General features: G+C 40.5%; 1 protein-coding gene across 3 annotated transcripts; it reads left to right on the top strand.

Annotated features, from left to right (window-relative positions):
* The first annotated feature begins 270 nt into the window (after nucleotides 1-270).
* CHURC1 (churchill domain containing 1) lies at nucleotides 271-17146 on the top strand. Of its 3 annotated transcripts, XR_006818592.1 has the most exons (5): nucleotides 271-406; nucleotides 5575-5710; nucleotides 7354-7427; nucleotides 14501-14695; nucleotides 14750-17146. XR_006818592.1 is itself a non-coding variant. In XM_046007159.1 (4 exons), the coding sequence occupies exons 1-4, from the start codon at nucleotides 287-289 to the stop codon at nucleotides 14591-14593; spliced, it is 423 nt and encodes a 140-aa protein (XP_045863115.1). In that variant the 5' UTR covers nucleotides 271-286; the 3' UTR covers nucleotides 14594-17146. The 3 variants fall into 3 exon arrangements, 2 of the variants coding, with proteins under 2 accessions (XP_045863115.1, XP_045863116.1); XM_046007159.1 differs by having other exon boundaries at nucleotides 14501-17146; XM_046007160.1 differs by having other exon boundaries at nucleotides 272-406; nucleotides 7357-7427; nucleotides 14501-17146.
* The last annotated feature ends 277 nt before the right edge of the window (nucleotides 17147-17423 follow it).

The following is a 17423-nucleotide window of genomic DNA, read 5'->3' on the forward strand; positions in this document are numbered from 1 at the left end:
AGGCAGCGAGAAACAATTCCCTTTCGTGTGTGTTGTGACTCGCCGTTCTGTCAGCTTAGACTCAGGAGGGCGCCCATAAGAGCTCTGCTCAGCGGGAGCTCCCTTTCGTGTTCCCGCCATAGGGTCCACAGTCCCGCCCTCCTCCCGGGTAGGTTTCCGAAGTCCCACTCCCCGCCCCGCGTTGTTGCCTGGGAGACCAGGCCTTGCTCTCCCAACAGCGGCTACGGGGTGGAGACTTCGCGTTGGTTCCGGAAAATACTCCAGGGTGGAGTACTTCAGAGGGCGCATGCGGCAACCTTCCTTTTGCTATCGCGAGGTTTCGTCTTCCCGGAAGCGGTGGAGGACCGTACTCGAGAACGGCGTCGGGATGTGTGGGGGCTGTGTGGAGAAGGAGTATCCGAATCGGGTGAGCGAGTGGGCGCCGAGAACTTCTCGTTCTCTTGGCCCATGGCCAGCCCCTGGAGCTTCTCGTAGCCCCGGCTGGCCTTCCCTGAGAGGCCGGGCGTGGGCCGATCCAGCCGTTCTGCCCATTCCAGTGACCCGGTAGCTGTCTTTAGGCACTTGAGGGCGGGGGCGGCCTATGGCAGTCCATTTCGCCGGTCCCCCAAACTGGCGACTGACATCAGCCGTCACCCCGCTTCTCTCGAGCTCCAGGGGACAACAAAGAAAACCCCACCACCGCCACCACCAGTCCAGTCTGACGACAAAGGGTCACGGCCCTCCTGCCCCCGTCACATTCTCAAGCTTGATTTGGTGAAATTCACTTTTCTTACTGAATTCTAGGGCTGGAAGGGACCTCTGAGGCCATTTGTTATAACCCAGTTTTGCAGATGAAACTAATGCCCATAGGGGAGAAATCACTTGACCAAGTTCACATTCCCTTAACAGAAGAGCCAGGGGCAGGTTTCCTGGCCCTTACTTTTTGAAAAATCTCGGCTGCTCTCAAGCTCGGGAGGTTGTCAAAGCTTATTACTGTCATTCATTTGTATACTTATTGAACATGTATGTGTATAGTTAGATTACATTGCTAGGCCAGAAAGGGACACCAAAGAAGAAATAGGCAGCTGTCATTGCCTTCTGAGGAGTATGTGATTAACAAAGAAATGAGTAGTACGGTTGATAAGTGCTGTTCAAGTTCAAAGAAATGGGAGAGAAATAGCGCTGCTCTCCCAAAAGGAAGGTGGACTTCATTTGGGACTTGAAGGCTAGTGTGGCTGGGGTGGAAAAGAAGGAAAAGAGGAGCCAGAGGCTTGGGAAATAAAACAAGAACAAGGATTCTTGTAATGGTTCGGAGGTAGAAAATCTGTAGTTGTCTCTGTCTCTTAAAACTTACTCTTTGGGGAAGGATATACGACAAGAACACTCAGAACACTCACGGTGCAACCTCCTTGGAAAAAGTTTTAGCCTTATCAAATGAAGATATGCATACGGAATGACCCAGCAGTTCCATTCTAGAGAAATAAATGCATTACATTTGTTCCTGGTCACTTGTATAAGAAGGCTTATACCAGCATTATTTGCAGTCGTACACTGGAAAAGTGTGATACAGTTAGAGAATGGGACGCCATGAATGAATAATGAAAGTGAATTAGTTAGAGCAGTGGTTCTCAACTAGGTGAGATTTTTGCCTCCCAAGGGACACTTGGCACTATCTGTAGATATTTTTAATTGTCACAGCTGGGGGTACTACTGACACCTAGTGGGTAGAGGCATTATATTGTATATTTATGTTTCATATACTTTATTGTGTTCTCTTTCATACTTTTTTAACAGTGTAAAAAATTTTTATGAATCCAGTAAAGAACACTGCACTTTCCAGAGACCACAGGAGGAAGGTGTTTGTAGTGAAGAGTATTAAAGAGATTAGGTTGGATTCTTAAGAACTGAGCTAATTAAAAGACTTAAAAATTGTATTAAGTTTAGATTCTATATGTCAGGCCTTGGGCATCCATCAAGAAAATCTAATAAGGAAATAATTCTGGAATCTGTTACTTAGGAGAATGAATCTTATGGCTGTATACTGTGGTAGGATGGAAATGTAAAAGGGAGAGCCCAACAGAGTATTTGGGGAGCCATGGCAACAGTAGTGTTGTATTATCTCAAAGAATTATCTCAAAGTATTTGTATTATCTCAAAGTATTATCTCAAAGAAATAATTATTGGACCTCAGCCAATTTAATGGAGGGAGGAGCTATAGATGATCTTAGCGTTTTCAATCTAGGCAATTCGAAGTATCATTACAGAAGTTGGAAGCATATGGGAGAGAGAATGAAATTGAGGTGCACAGGGTCACACGTTTTTGTCGTGTTTCCTTCAAGATTGAGAATGTAACATCCAAGGAGTCAAGTGAAAATACACAATTGCAGTTTAGGTGCAAGATTCAAACAGATGAAAGGATTTGTTTTCTTGGGAAAACAATGTGAAGAATCAAGCAGAATGGACAGCTTCAGGGAATAATTAGGAAAGTGAAGATAAAATATAAGAAGAATAGAGAAAAGGATTGAGGTGATTGAGCCTTTCATTGGCACTTTTTTCTGACTTTATTCTGTATTTTCTGACTTTATTCTGTTCTAAAATAATTAAAGGGCTGTCATTCTGGAATTTCAGAAGGCAGATTTAGAAAGCATTAGTGGGTGGATGTTATTGGATTGTAGGCTTTGAATCAGAACAAAGAACTTTCTAACAGATTTTCAAAAGTGGAATGGGCAACCATTGGAGAAACTGAACTCTCTTCCTATTGTTCAGGAGAGACTGACCATTTGAAATCTGAAAGGTCCTTCCAACTCTGGGAGTTTCTGAAGTCATGTGATATTTCTGAGGGCAGTAAGAACAGAAGCCACTTTGAGCTTAGCAAAGGAAAGGACAATAAGATGATGGTACCAAGTATAGTGTACTCGTCCAAAAAATTGTCAGAGAAAAATAATGGATTAACATGTCAAGAAGTTCTAAGTGTGGAATGAATAGGTAATATTTATCTTTGGTTTAATAAAAATTTCTGGAGATTTATGGTAGATACTTTTCATAGATGAGGGATACTAGTCTTAGAAGACAAACACAGGGGTGTCTGGGTGGCTCAGTGGGTTACAGCCTCTGCCTTCGACTCATGTCATGATCCCAGGGTCCTGGGATTGAACCCCACATCAGGCTCTCTGCTCAGCGGGGAGCCTGCTTCCTCCTCTCTCTCTGCCTGCCTCTCTGCCTACTTGTGATCTCTGTCAAAAGAAAAAGATGACAAACACAAATAGTGAAAGAAAAAAATTTGATAAATTGGACTTCATAAGATCAAAACTATGCTCTTCAAAAGATATTATTTTAAAAATTGCACACCAATAATAGAAAATATTTGTAATACAAATCTAACAGGATTTGTATCTAAAATATATAAAGAATTCTTAAAACCCAATAATAACTCTTACAACTAGATAAGATAAACAACCTAACTTTCAAAAAACGGGCAGAAGACTAGGCACTCCACACATGTAGGCACCATGAAAAGATGCTTAACGTTATTAGTGATGAGAGAAATACAAATTAAAAACAAATACAAATTAAATACAAATTAAAAACTACTGTGAGATACCGCAAGATGAGAATGGCTAATGTAAGAAAAGACACTGTACCTCAGATTGGTGAGGATGTGGAGCAACTGGAACTCACAGTGCTGGTGGGAATAGAAAATGGAAAACTAATGGGTGGTTTTAAAGTTTGTCTGGACCGTATTTTTCCCATCTGATTTAGCAGTTCCACTTCTAGGAGTTTACTGAAGAGAAAGGTATATGTTTACACAAGACTTAATGAATCTTCGTAGCTGCTTTATTCATAATAGCCCCAAACTGAAAAGGACCCAAAAGTCTTATCAACACGAATCCATGCCGTTTGGCAATGAAAAGCAATGAGCTACCAGTACAATGACATAGATGATTAATACGGACAGAACAAAAGAAACTGGGTGCAGAGGGGTATACTGCATGGTTCTATTTGTATAAAATTTTATAACAGGCTAATCTGTTATCTAGAGATAGGAATTGGATCAAGGGGTGCCTGAGGTGAGATGGTTGGAGATAGACTGCAAGGCCTGAAGGATTGTCTAGGAAGATAGAAATTTTTATATCTTGGTTAGAATAGTGGTTAAAAGTGATTTACCTATTTTATTTATAGAAGCTACACTTCAGTGATGTTTATTTTTAAGAAAATCAAAGCAAAGCACCCATTCTTAGTAGCTGGAAATTTATACTTTAATCCCAATGCCTTTCCCCCCTTTAGTAGTTGAGGTGATGTGCCTGTGATTTAGTATCTCCCAATTATATCTGCCCGCACAGAGTTAATCTCTTCCTTAACATATAACAAGGAGCCACTCAAAAGGGGGAGGTTAACTGTGGTGCTGGGAATCCAGGAAGGCTTCACTGTGGCATCACTTAAAGCTGGTCTTCCTGATAGTTCGTATGCTCTTTGGAATAGGAAGGAGGTGACTCCTCTAATCCTTCACTGTGCTTTTGCACAGTAGCAGGCCCATAGCTTCATTGGAGACGTGTTGATTTGACTGGTTTTTAGTCACACCAGTTGTTAAAAGTACTCTGTGTACTGGTCAGAAATGAGGTTGATGTAGATTATTGATAAAATGACTTTCTGAACTATTACTAGTAAGCTTTTAACAAAGACCTCTCTTGAGCTAGCAAGGTAAGTTGTTTACAGTTTCTCAGTGATGAAGCAAATCCCTTTCTCTTTTGAATGCCCTGGTGTCAGTCTGATGAATTGCAGAGCTTATCTTCCCTGCCTGAGTCACACATACCCTTAAGGACTGTCATCTGTAGAGATGAGAGTTTATTCTTGTTTGCTTATTTTGTGTTATTTTTTAAGGCATCAGAAAATGCTATTTCAACAATCAACTGAGCATCACATTTTTTTTTTAAAGATGGATAGTTAACAGAATGCCACCTTTCCTTTCTTTCTTTTTTCTTTTTTTTAAAAAAGATTTTATTTATTTATTTATCAGAGAGTGAGAGAGCGCACACAAGCGGGCAGAAGCAGAGAGAGAAGCAGGCTCCCTGCCGAGCAAGGAGCCCGATGCGGGACTTGATGCCAGGACCCTGGGATCATGACCTGAGCCAAAGGCAGCGGCTTAACCAACTGAGTCACCCCGGCATCCCCTGAGCATCACATTTTATAAGATCATTTTTATCATTAGTTCAGTATTTCCATTTTGATTGGATTTTAATTCTCGTTTTATGCTATGCCTCATTTAATGTTGTTGGCTATTAGATTTTTCCAATTTTTCCTTCTCACATTTTATACTATTAAAGGTTCATTAATTTTCTAAATATCCATTTGCATTTAGTCCTCTCAAACACAGTTGCAGTCCTCAGAGACTTACAGCTTTAACACTGCATCAGTTTTATTTGCCATAAATAGCATTTCTAGAGGAAAGCTAGTAATTTCAAAAATTACTTGGTACAGACTTCAAGCAAGTAAATTCTGGCCATGTTTTTTTGCCTTTAGAAATTTTTAGTCTATTAATTATTTTCACTAAGGGTTTTGAAATAGAAGAAAATTAAATTTCTATTTTTAATGTTTTAGGGTAACATCTGCCTGGAAAATGGATCTTTCTTGCTGAACTTTACAGGCTGTGCAGTGTGCAGTAAGCGGGATTTTATGCTGATCACAAACAAATCTTTGAAAGAGGAAGATGGAGAAGAAATAGTTACCTATGATCGTAAGTAGACTTTTAATTTTCATGCAATTCTGGTAGCAAAGATACTGGCTTTTGAAAGCTGGTATGTTACACCTACTGATATGTTGTGTTTTATGAGGCCTGTTTCAATATTGTATTGCAAAAGAGTTGCTAGTTTGGTTTTTAAGAGGAAAATAAAGATGCTAGCATCATCAGACTCTGCATAAGTGACTTGGAGATAACTAAAGCTTATGGTTCAGGTACCATTTTTTGTTTGTTGTTTATTTTAAAGTCTTTATGCCTTCTGAAACAAGAGATACTTTTAAAATTTTAATTTATTTATTTTTAAAGATTTTGTTTATATATTTGACAGAGAGAGACGCAGTGAGAGAGAGAACACAAGCAGAGGGAGTGGGAGAGGGAGAAGCAGGCTCCCTGCTAAGCAGGGAGCCCGATGGGGGCTCGATCCCAGGACTCTGGGATCATGACCAGAGCCGAAGGCAGATGCTTAACAACTGAGCCACCCAGGTGCGCAAGAGAGACACTTTTTTAAACCTTAGGGTCATTCCTGTGAGGTTTCTTTTTTTACTATACTCTATTACAGTGATGTCCTCCAGCAGCTACTGAAGTGTTTAGGGCTGTTTGCTGCCATATAAATGATCCTGGGATGTTACGGTTTTTTAGTCTTGTTTCTGCTCTCATAGCTTATTTTGGTCTCCCATCTCATCATCTGTTGTTTCTTTTGCTGTGCTATCTTCATATGCTGCTCCTCGTCCTCAATACTAAGGAACCAAATTAATTATGTATGATAGAAACAAATCAGTTCTGAGGTTGGCACTCTTAAGAATTTTTATGAGTAGATTAAGTATATGTACTTATAAGTCCCCAGGTATGGTGACAAGAAATTAAACTGGTCACATCCCCTTTTTGCTTGTTTCCTGGTTCTTTGGTATGTTCTGAATATATGAGGAATAAATGTGCAAATAATGATATTTTTAAAAAGGAATATGAAAGATGCTAAGCCTTTAGAATTGAAAATATTCTAAAGTAGAACAATCTTTTTCTTTATTTTAGGCATAACCGTTTAAACTCCTTTAGAGAGGTAGTAGGACATAGGGGTTTAAGAGCAAGGGCTCTGGAGCCAGAATGCATAGGTTTGCATTCTGTTTCCAACACTTCTGCCTCAGTAGTCTTGCTAATTACTTAACCATGGTGTGGCTTTGTTTCTTTATCCTTAAAGAGGTGAGAACAATAGTATCTACCTCTTTGGGTTTTGAGAAGATTAAGTAAAGAGATAAAAAGTATTTAAAACAGTATCTGGCACACAGTAAGCACTCAATAAACCATAGTTATTGTATGTTTTTACTAGGGTCTTTTGTTACTGTTAAACTCACTTTAATGTCTAGCATTGGCTTTTTATTTATGATTGTTTTTAGTAGCACAGTTTCTCCAAGTCCTAAGAATGGGAATTAATATATGCCTGTTAATCTCTGAGTCATTATGTAGCATTGCTGTGTGATGGGTTTTGGATTTCTTCTCAAGGTAGATACTATAATGGGTTTCCTACTGCTGTGTTAAATCTATCCATTAAGATTCTTTTAAAGTACCACCATACTGAAAATAGAAGTTTTACTGTCTTAAGACACCTTCCAAGACTTAATCATTTAAGTCTCTCTCTGTTTCAGCAGATCTGTGTAAGAATTGTCATCATGTAATAGCCAGGCACGAATACACATTCAGTATCATGGATGAATTTCAGGTAAATGTATAAATGTGGTATGTTATTGTGGGGAAGGGGGAATAATAAAAATACTTTTGTAAATCTAGATATAGTTTTAACAATTGAAGTACTAGTAAGTTTTAAAGGAGACTATCCTTCTACTTGTGTATGTTAAGAGAGACACTTTAGATGTGAGTATGTCTATTCAAACCTGTCTCCATAAGAGTTACAAATCAAAATGAATGCCTTACAAATGGCATCTCAGGCCTGTCACGTTTGTTGATAAAGAATAGCACATTGTGGGTTCTTGTGAGGTTACAGTTGTGCCTGTTTTTTTCTCTATCCAATTATGTAGTTGCATAGTTGTTGGTTTTATAAGTGTTGGCCTGCCCACTGCCCCGCTACTTGCTGAGCATGAAAATTCTGATAAGGAGGTTATCTTTGTCTTCCCTCACAGACACGTAGACTTGGGCAACTCTGTAGTCTCAGTTGTGGTGAGTCATTTTAATATAATTCATTAAGTAAAATGACAGGATGGGTGTATCCAGGTTGGAGGAAAGAAGCTGGACCACCAAAAGGGTGGAGAATAAGTATTACAAGGATGAGGCCTTGTACAGTCCTCTGAGCACATGAAGAATTGTATGGAAGGCTGCTGTATGACTGAGTTGTTGAAGAGTCACAGATCTGATGGCCAGGAAGAAAGCTGGACAGTGGGGCAGGGCCCAGGGTAAACTGGAAACCATAAGGACACCCTGGAACCTGTGTCTGTCCCTTACTGCCTCCATTTTCAAGCTTTCAGATTGAGTTAGTTACTTAGAGTGAACTGTGTATTCATCTATAGGATATAAAATCAGGTTAGAACTTTTAACAGGCAGGGGGATTTTTTAAAAAAAAGATTTTATTTATTTATTTGCCAGAGAGAGAAGGCAAAAAGAGAGAGAGCACAAGCAGGAGGAGCAGCAGGCAAAGGGAGAAGCAGGCTCCCTGCTGAGCAAGGAGCCCAATAAGGGACTTGATCCCAGGACCCTGGGATCATGACCTGAGCTGAAGGCAGCTGACTGAGCTACCCAGGTGTCCCAGGCAGGGGAATTTTTTTTTAAGTCCTTCATATTTGGGTAGGATTTTAATGAGAAAAAAAAGAATCTTCCATAACAGAATCTTATAGTATGAGCACTCTTATTCATTTGTATTTTAGTGTAGAAGAAAGCACTTATTCACCTCTCAGAATCTGGTCTGATGTGGTTAATCTGTACAATATCTTGACCATATCTTCTCAGCATCCAAAAATTATGCCTCAGAAAATGTTCATATGTTATATGTAACTTAGGGCAAAATCAAGATCTCAGTGAACGAGTAGTGGCCAAATAGGGGAGGGAGCATATCATGGGCTTAAAGGAGCAGCTCCGTCCTTCCATGAGAGCAAAGGAGGGCTTATGGCCATTTGCGGAAGCTCTTGAAGCCCCTGTGAGCTCTTTAGAGCCCAAATGTGTATTAAGATCGCCCTAATGAAGCCATTGTCTATCACTGCCATCAGAGCCATGTCTAGCTGATTTTGCTTTATGACTGAACACAACCATTTTCAAAGCTGCCCCGGAAATGACTCTGGGCATAGGAAGAGGAAAATGAAAGAAGATGGCTTGTATTCACGATGTGTAGACAGTGAGATTCTCTTGGGGGAAAAACCCTGCTCTTAAACTGGCCTCTCCACCTCATCATCTTCTCACCATCTGCTACCCTCCACGTGTATTCTGTATCCTGCGATGAGAGTAATTTCTTGAAAGTGATGCTTTAGGCCACCACTTTGGCCTTTCCATAGCTCATTTAAGCTACAGTGTAATAGTTGAGCTCTGGACTTGAGGGTTCTCACGGGGCTGGCCACTTCCCTTTCTCTTCTTTCCCACTAGTCTCTTTGGCTCACCACACATAGCATTGTCCAACCTCAGACTCTTCCCTCCGTCCCAGTAGAGGAAAAGATACTCCTTCCTCTCGAACTCCACCCTTTCTGCATTTCCTCATCTATGTACTCTGTATCCAGCATTTTCTTTGTCTCCCTGGGATTTAAAATATTTCTGACGGTAAATATACTTGATTCTTCTCTGGTTAAAAAATAAGTTAAAAATCTTTTCATTTCACTCGCTACCTCTGAGATTCAACTTCTAATCATCTCTGTCCTTTCTTTTGCTGCTCTACTTGAATAGTCTTTACCCAATTTTCCTTATTTCCCTGTACTTCTTTTAACCACCTGCAAACCAGTTTTCATTTTCACTTTACTAAAACTGTTCTCTCAGAGGCGTCCTACAATGTAGCTGAATGCTGTGACCTTGCCTCAGTTCTAAGCTCTTTTAACATCTCTCCTGGGTCTGGTTTTGTCAACCATAGTGGTTTTGAAGGATTTCATCCCTTGAGGTCCATAGTGCCAGACTTTTTTCTTTCTTTTAAAATCATTTTGAATCTTCTTTTGCTTTTTCCCTGGTTTCCTTTCCTATTGTTCCCTAACTGATTTTTTCCCTTGAGCTTTGGTCTCTGTTCTGAAACTTTCTCTTTACTTTCTCAAATAGTGAACACACTCACATTCAGGCTCACTTGAAACCTGTCAGCTGTCTCCCAAATGTCCTTCTTTGTTGCTAACACACTGCCTGCCCTTCTTTCTTTCTTTGTTTCTCTTTCCTTTTTTGGGCATGTTGCCACACCTCATGTCAAGGACCATATCCACTCAAACCTAAATTACTGCGGCACAGTTCTGCGTGCTGCTGTCAAATTAATCTTGTTCAAATATATCGTCCTGTCGCTCTTGCTACTCCATATGGCATATTCTTGCCCTTTGCCTATCACTGTCCTTATTCATGCTTTTTCCTTGACTTGTCCCTTTCTCTACCTTCAAGTCAACTACATCTTACCTCTTTCAAGCAGAACTTAAATTCCATCTCCTCCCTCCTGTTGAGAGTCTAGCCCATACTGCTTTCCCCCTTTCTTTGTACCTACAGCAGGCCCTGACTCTTGGGAATAGCCACTTGGAAACTTCCTTCTCCAGCCTGACGGGCACAAAAACTCTTTGTTCTCAGCTTTGCTAGCCTACTTCCTTGTCCCCACTCTGCCCCAGCACCTGTTTCACTCCAGCAGTAGTTCAGGTTCAAGGTGGGATTCCCCACACTGGTAATGTTTTGTTTTGTATTAAATGTCTTATGGGCAAAAGTAGGCAGAATAGTGTTTTAACCTCCACCACCCAACCTTCAGTTTGCTTTATTTTGTATCTCACCATTCCCACATCTCCCTACAGGATTATTTTGGCTCAAATCCCAAATGTATCACTACTTCTGTAAATATTTCTGTACATATCTCTAAAAGATAAGAATTCTGTTTTTAAAATAACCACAATATCATTGTGAAAGTGAGATTTTTCTGATGGCACAAGTAGGTGGAGTAAAGACAGAAGTATACAGTTTAAACAGAAAATACATTATAAATGATTAGAGGTATCCTTTATGTTTTATATCACCCTAAAAGCCACTGAAAGGACTATGTGTTTGCCTCAGAAAACAAAAGAGGAACAGTGAGACTGCCTTCTGTTCCTCTGTGGAATAGGGAAGGAGAGGACTTGGGGTCAGAATTAATAGGTAGTAATAGAAGAAAAGGGCCATGGGCCCCTCAGAATAAAGCAAAGGATCTGGTCTTCCCAAGGGTGATTCCACACACTCCACCCTTCCTTCCAAATCTCTATCCCTGTGCTTCGCCCAGGTAGAGCCTTTGAGGGTCTCCATGAATGACGGAGGGGAATTCTTATTCTCTTGGCCAGTTTTGTAAAAGGTGTCCTGACCCTGGCAGCACAGGGGATTGAGTTCCTGGCATTCCAAATTAGAATTCTAGACTTGTTTTCCCACAGAAGCATGCTATGTATGGCTAGATTCTATAGTACTTGTACAATATGAGTTTGAAAGACTCCCTGGAATTACCTGGCAACCTAACTGCTGTGTACAACATTGCTTCTATGAGAAACTGCTTTTGAATTCCAAATAATTGACCTACCGTGAAATTTGGATTCCACACCAACTATAAATGAAAGATTTCAAGTGTAGTTAGTCTTACTTATTTAATAACCTTTCCAGATTATACCACATGTTAGGTTATTTTTTCTCTCAAGATAGATTGTACATTTTGCAAGGTCAGACATTGTCCTTGCCTTCTCTCATGTCTGCCAGTGCACCTAGCACATTGCAAAATATTTAGGTCCTTAATAAAAACTTGTCGATGGATAGATTGGGTGAAAACTCAGATGTTTGTCTAGCTTCATACATTTTCCCATTTTGACTTTATTACTGTTTTCTTCTTCATCTCCAGTGAAAGGTTCAAATCCTACTAGTAATGTCTGGCAGGTGAAAGCGGAAGTATTTGGGAGCAGTAAAAGACCTTGTATAGGGGGTAGATTTTTATTTCATTGTTTTAGAAAGATTTCTTTATTTTGGGGAGAAGGGGTAGACGTAGAGAATCTTCAGGCAGACACCCTGCTGAGTGCAGAACCCCCGTTGTGGGGCTTGAGCTCATGACCCTGAGCCCCTGACCCGAGCTGAAACCTAGAGTCAGAGACTCAGCTGATTGAATCACCCAGGCACCCCTGTTTCATTCTTTAATTTATGAGACCTGTATTTGTTCTCTGAGCTTTGGCCCCTATTTATCTCTAGTGCATGTTTAGACCAGACCTTGAAATTAAGTGTGTTTTTTTTAAGAAACAATCTTTCTGGGGCGCCTGGGTGGCTCAGTGGGTTAAAGCCTCTGCCTTCGGCTCAGGTCATGATCCCAGGGTCCTGGGATCGAGCCCCGCATCGGGCTCTCCGCTCAGCAGGGAGCTTGCTTCCTCCTCTCTCTCTGCCTGCCTCTCTGCCTACTTGAGATCCCTGTCTGTCAAATAGATAAATAAAATCTTTAAAAAAAAGAAACAATCTTTCTCTTGCCACAACTAAGCTCACCTGTAGGAAACAGAAATGCAGTTCCCTGGTTCTAAGTCTCTGAACCATAGTCTTGTTTATCTCTGTGACCCTCTCTGTAGTGACTGTCCAGACCCATGAAACACAAACTGCCTTGACTGACCAATTTTTCCCAGGCAGCTAACAATCTCAGTTTGAAGTGTGGAAATACAAATAGATTTAGCAGTAAGTTTGTTTTCTTAAAGAAGATAAGAAAGTTTTTAAGCAAAAGTTTAAAAGGAAATATGTGTATATAGTTTATGGTCCATATTAAATATTCTAGAAGGGGATAACTGTAAAAACAGGACTTTGCCCTAGGAGTTTTCCCTAAAACAAAATCTCTTCTGTCACCAGCCTGGATATTTTTAAAAACTTTAATCCCAGTGTAATTAACATACAGTGTTGCAGTAGTTTCAGGTGTATAAGATAGTACTGAACCCTTCCATACAACACCCGGTGCTCGTTACAGCACGTGTACACATTAATCCCTGTCCTCCGTTTCCCCCATCCCCTTCCCCTCTGGTAACCATCAGTTTTTTCTCTACAGTCTCTAGAGTTCTTGGTTCGTGCCTCTCTCTCTTTTTTCCTTTTCTCATTTGTTTCTCAAATTCCACATATGAGTGAAATCGTATGGTATTTATCTTTTTCTGACTGACTTTCTTTAGCATGATATACTCCAGGTCCATCCATGTCATTGCAGATGGCAAGATTGATTTCTTTCTTTCTTTCTTTCTTTTTTTTAATTAGCTTGGACATTTGTTAAGCCCAAGAAACATAAACTCCTGAAATAGATCATATTCCAGACAGCTAGGTATTTAAATATGAGGCATGACAGACAAGTGGATTTAATTTAATTGTTTATTTTCTTGGAGGATAAAAATAGTTGTTTTAGTTTGGGATCTTTCTTTCATTTTAAAAAAACATTTCTGTTGCTTAGTAATCTTAAATAATCTAGGAAGGAGCAACTCTAAGAATAGGAATTTGTCCTTAGGGACCCACACTCATATTGCTTCACTACTTTATTATTTTTAAAAAGATTTTATTTGGGGCGCCTGGGTGGCTCGGTGGGTTGAGCCGCTGCCTTCGGCTCGGGTCGTGGTCTCGGGGCCCTGGGATCGAGTCCCGCATCGGGCTCTCTGCTCAGCGGGGAGCCTGCTTCCCTCTCTTTCTCTCTCTCTCTCTCTCTCTGCCTGCCTCTCTGCCTACTTGTGATCTCTCTCTGTCAAATAAATAAATAAAATCTTAAAAAAAAAAATTTTATTTATTTGTGTGTGAGAGAGAGAGTGAGCACAAGCAGGGAGAGCAGCAGAGGGGGAGGGAGAAGCAGGGAGCCTGGTGTAGAGTTCGATTCTAGGATCCTGGGATCACAACCTGAGCTGAAGGCAGATGCTTACCTGACTGAGCCACCCGGGTGCCCTGCCTCACTACTTTAAATAGCAGCACTAGGGGCACCAGTTGAGCATCTGGCTCTTGGTTTCGGCTCAGGTTATGACCTCATGGTTGTGAGACCAGCACCCTCCAACCACCCCCACCCCATGGGGCTCCATGCTCAGCATGGATTTTTCCCTCTCCCCCTGCCTCTCCCCTGACTCCTTCCCCCAACTAATGCACACATACACACACTCTCTTTCAAATAATTAATTAATTAGCACTAATCAAGCCCAGTATGTGTTTGGATTTTTTTTTTTTTTTAAATAAGAGAGGGAAGGTGGGAAGGGGCAGAGGGAGAGGGGAGAGAGAGAATCCTAAGCAGGCTGCATGCCCAGCCTTGGTACCCGATGTGGGGCTCCATCTCATGACCCCAAGATCATGACCTGAGCCCAAAATCAAGAGTCAGATGCTTAACTGACCAAGCCACCCAGGTACCCCTAGCCCAATATGTGTTTTGAGTCCAAGAAATAGCCATGCATTTCCAAGTTGACATTCTTGCATACGTAGTAAATAGACCGTCAGCATGTGTTCAATTTACATAAACAAAAGACTCCAGAATACACAGATGAAACCTAAGACATTCCTGATAGGTGTTGAAGAAATTGATCTAATGTGCAGAGGGAATATCCGTTCCAATTTATAGAGAATAGCTTTACCAGAGTAAGTTATGAAGTGTCTTTCTCCCTGTTCCTCAATGTAATTATGCACTTTATCTTGTTCTAGGAGTACACCATGCTCTGTCTGTTATGTGGCAAAGCTGAAGATACTATCAGTATTCTCCCTGATGACCCTCGACAAATGACTCTGTTATTCTAAGGATCCTCTGCAGTTCTGTAGTAACTGTGTTGTGTTGGTTTATAATACAGCAAGCCTCATGGTTTGTCTTACTTCATGTATAATGGGAATTATTTTGCATTTTTTTTCTGCTTAGACTTAATTAATCTTTGAAAGAAAATAATTTAGGGGATTTTGTTTTTCTGCATTCTTCTGCTAAAGTTCCCAGTTCACATCAGAGTGTAGAATCTCTGTTAGAAGTTATGTGGCTAGAAAATAAAACTAGAATAGGAGTATACCTAATGCCCAGATCTTGGTTCCAATAAAAGGAACCAGGGCTCCTTGGAGAATGATTATTCTAAGACTGGGGCAGTGACTGTACAAAATGAGCTTGAAGCATTTTGTGTCAAAAGAAAAGTGCCCAGAAAAATCCCCAAAACTCTCCCCTCAAAAACCCCGTAAAACACAATGACTGGGAGTATATCAAAGGGACAAAAGGTCTAACTAAGGGGCTCCCAGTGACTGAAGTTGGAATAGTTTCAGCAACAAAGTAAAGTAGTACTGAGTTATAACCCAAACACTAAATATCCATGAGTCCTTACTGACAGAGCTAAATGATTGAATCAAGAAATATGTAGATTGGAAGAATAGACATGCAGAAGAATTTCAAATAATATATGTAGATACTCCCCACTCCTTAAGGGTGGGTTATGCATAGCAATTTCCTTCCAAAGAGTAGAGTATGGTAGAGTATGCAGAGGGAGAAAAGTAACTTTACAGTGGAAGAACGAGACAAACACTAGCTCAACCAAATGACCAAGATTAGCATCCTCAAGGATAATCCTATTGATAATGGCATGTACCCTTGATTTGATGTGATGAAAGCGTACTTTACCTTTGTGGTCTCCCTCCCTCAAACCCATCATCCCAGTCTAATCATGAGAAAAATATCAGAGAAATCCCAGTTAAGGGCCAGCTTTCAAAATAACTGACCAGTACTCCTCAAAATTGTCAAGGCCATAAAGACAAGTCTGGGAAACTCACACAGCCAAAAACAGTGTAAAGAGACCTGAAAAACTAAATGTAATGAAGTGTCCTGGGACAGAAAAAAGACATTTGGTTAAAACCAGCAAAATATCTATGGGATGCCTGGGTGGCTCAGTGGGTTAAAGCCTCTGCCTTTGGCTCAGGTCATGATTGAGCCCTGCATCAGGCTCTCTGCTCAGCAGGGAGCCAGCTTCCCTCTCTACCTACTTGTGATCTCTGTCTGTCGGGTAAATAAATAAAATCTTAATAAAAAAGCAAAAACAAAAAACAAAAATCAGCAAAATCTGAATAAAGAGTGGACTTTAATTAATAGAAGTAAATAGAATCACATCAACTGCTCCAAAGAGATCTTAGAATATCACACCTTGTACAGTTGAAAGAACACCGGCTTGGGTGTTGGAAACCTTGGCACTTGGGTCTCTCTGCCATTTGGTAGCAGTATGACCATTAAGCAAAACATAACTCTGGTCTTTAGGTCCCATGTCTATCAAATTGGGCTAGTAAAAACTGATATTTTACTTCCTTCACAGTATTGTTGGAAGATCCAAATGAATAATGAATGTAAAATGCTTTAGAAAGCATTATAAAGTACTATATGCTAAAAGATGGCTTTGGTTAGTTCTCATTCTAAGACCAAAACTTTAAGGGTCAGATATCAGAAACAACATTGTTTCCTCTTCATATCTAAGAGTTTGGAAATTCTAAAATAAAGCTTTGCTTGTAAGGGAAAAAAGTGAGTAAATGTTCATTGTTGATACCAAGGAAGTTTTGTTATATAACAGGAAGAAGAATACTGCTGAGGTTTATTGAGTACTTACTGTGTGCTCGGCCTTTTTAAACACTTAATCCTCATTAACACCTCTGCGAAGTAGTAGGTACTACTGTTATCCCAGTTTTAGCGCCAAAGGAACTGAACCACAGAGACGTTAAGGAACGTATGGTCAGACAACTAGTACAGTGACTCTGTCTACAGTGTCTACAGTGACTCAGCACAACTGTTCACGACACATGAAGTATAGGGGTCTGGCGAGGTGAGGAAGAAGTTGAGAATGTTGGCGACAACACTCTTGAGGGATCTAGGCATGTCAGACCAAGATCTGTTATTTAGAAAAGTTAAGTCATCTAGGCCTTAGGGTTCAGTTGTGTTATTCCTGGAAAATGTTTTCCACTTTTCTGCAAATCTATATCTGACCTGCTGAGGAAATCGTTTGGTGAAATGGATCCAGAAAGCAGAGACAATGCTTCATTACTTTAAATAGCAGCACTAAGCCCATTATAGCCTCTGAATTGTCCCTTCTTGGAGATCACTAATGCTTCCAGCTTAGTCATTTGGAGCTCAAGAATATGATTTTATAAGTCCCGACTGATAATACTCGTCTATTACAGGCTGTATAATTATCTATCTGTTTTGGACTATATATTACAAAACTTAAAACACAAGATCCTATCCACATTGGTCATTATTAAACCAACTTTGGGCTGTGTTTTGTGACACTATTTTCTAGAATTCTTCTACGGATCTAATCAAATAAAGACTTCTTGAACCCAGTTCTACTGAATCCATATTTTTCTGTTCAAATAAAGGGGAACCAGGCAAATATACCAGTTTAAGTTACTTCACTGGATTTGAGGCTCTCAGTTTTAGGTTGTGTGTTTCTTGACTGTAGTAGTCGTCTCTATTGTGAGATACAGTATGGTTAGATAGGAAACCAAGAGACCTAGTTCTAAAATGAGCTTTGCCGGAGCACCTGGGTGGCCCAGTGGGTTAAAGCCTCTGCCTTCGGCTCAGGTTCATGATCCCAGGGTCCTGGGATCGAGCCCTGCA

The sequence above is a fragment of the Meles meles genome, chromosome 6 (assembly GCF_922984935.1).
Source record: "Meles meles chromosome 6, mMelMel3.1 paternal haplotype, whole genome shotgun sequence".
Classification (NCBI taxonomy): domain Eukaryota; kingdom Metazoa; phylum Chordata; class Mammalia; order Carnivora; family Mustelidae; genus Meles; species Meles meles.

Bases quoted from the DNA above. Each gene is read 5' to 3' on its own strand.
- CHURC1 (XM_046007159.1), top strand. From the start codon at position 287: ATGCGGCAACCTTCCTTTTGCTATCGCGAGGTTTCGTCTTCCCGGAAG. The intron at 5,711-7,353 runs GTAAGTAGACTT...TCTCTGTTTCAG, and splicing joins AGAAATAGTTACCTATGATC to CAGATCTGTGTAAGAATTGT. The intron at 7,428-14,500 runs GTAAATGTATAA...ATCTTGTTCTAG, and splicing joins GTATCATGGATGAATTTCAG to GAGTACACCATGCTCTGTCT.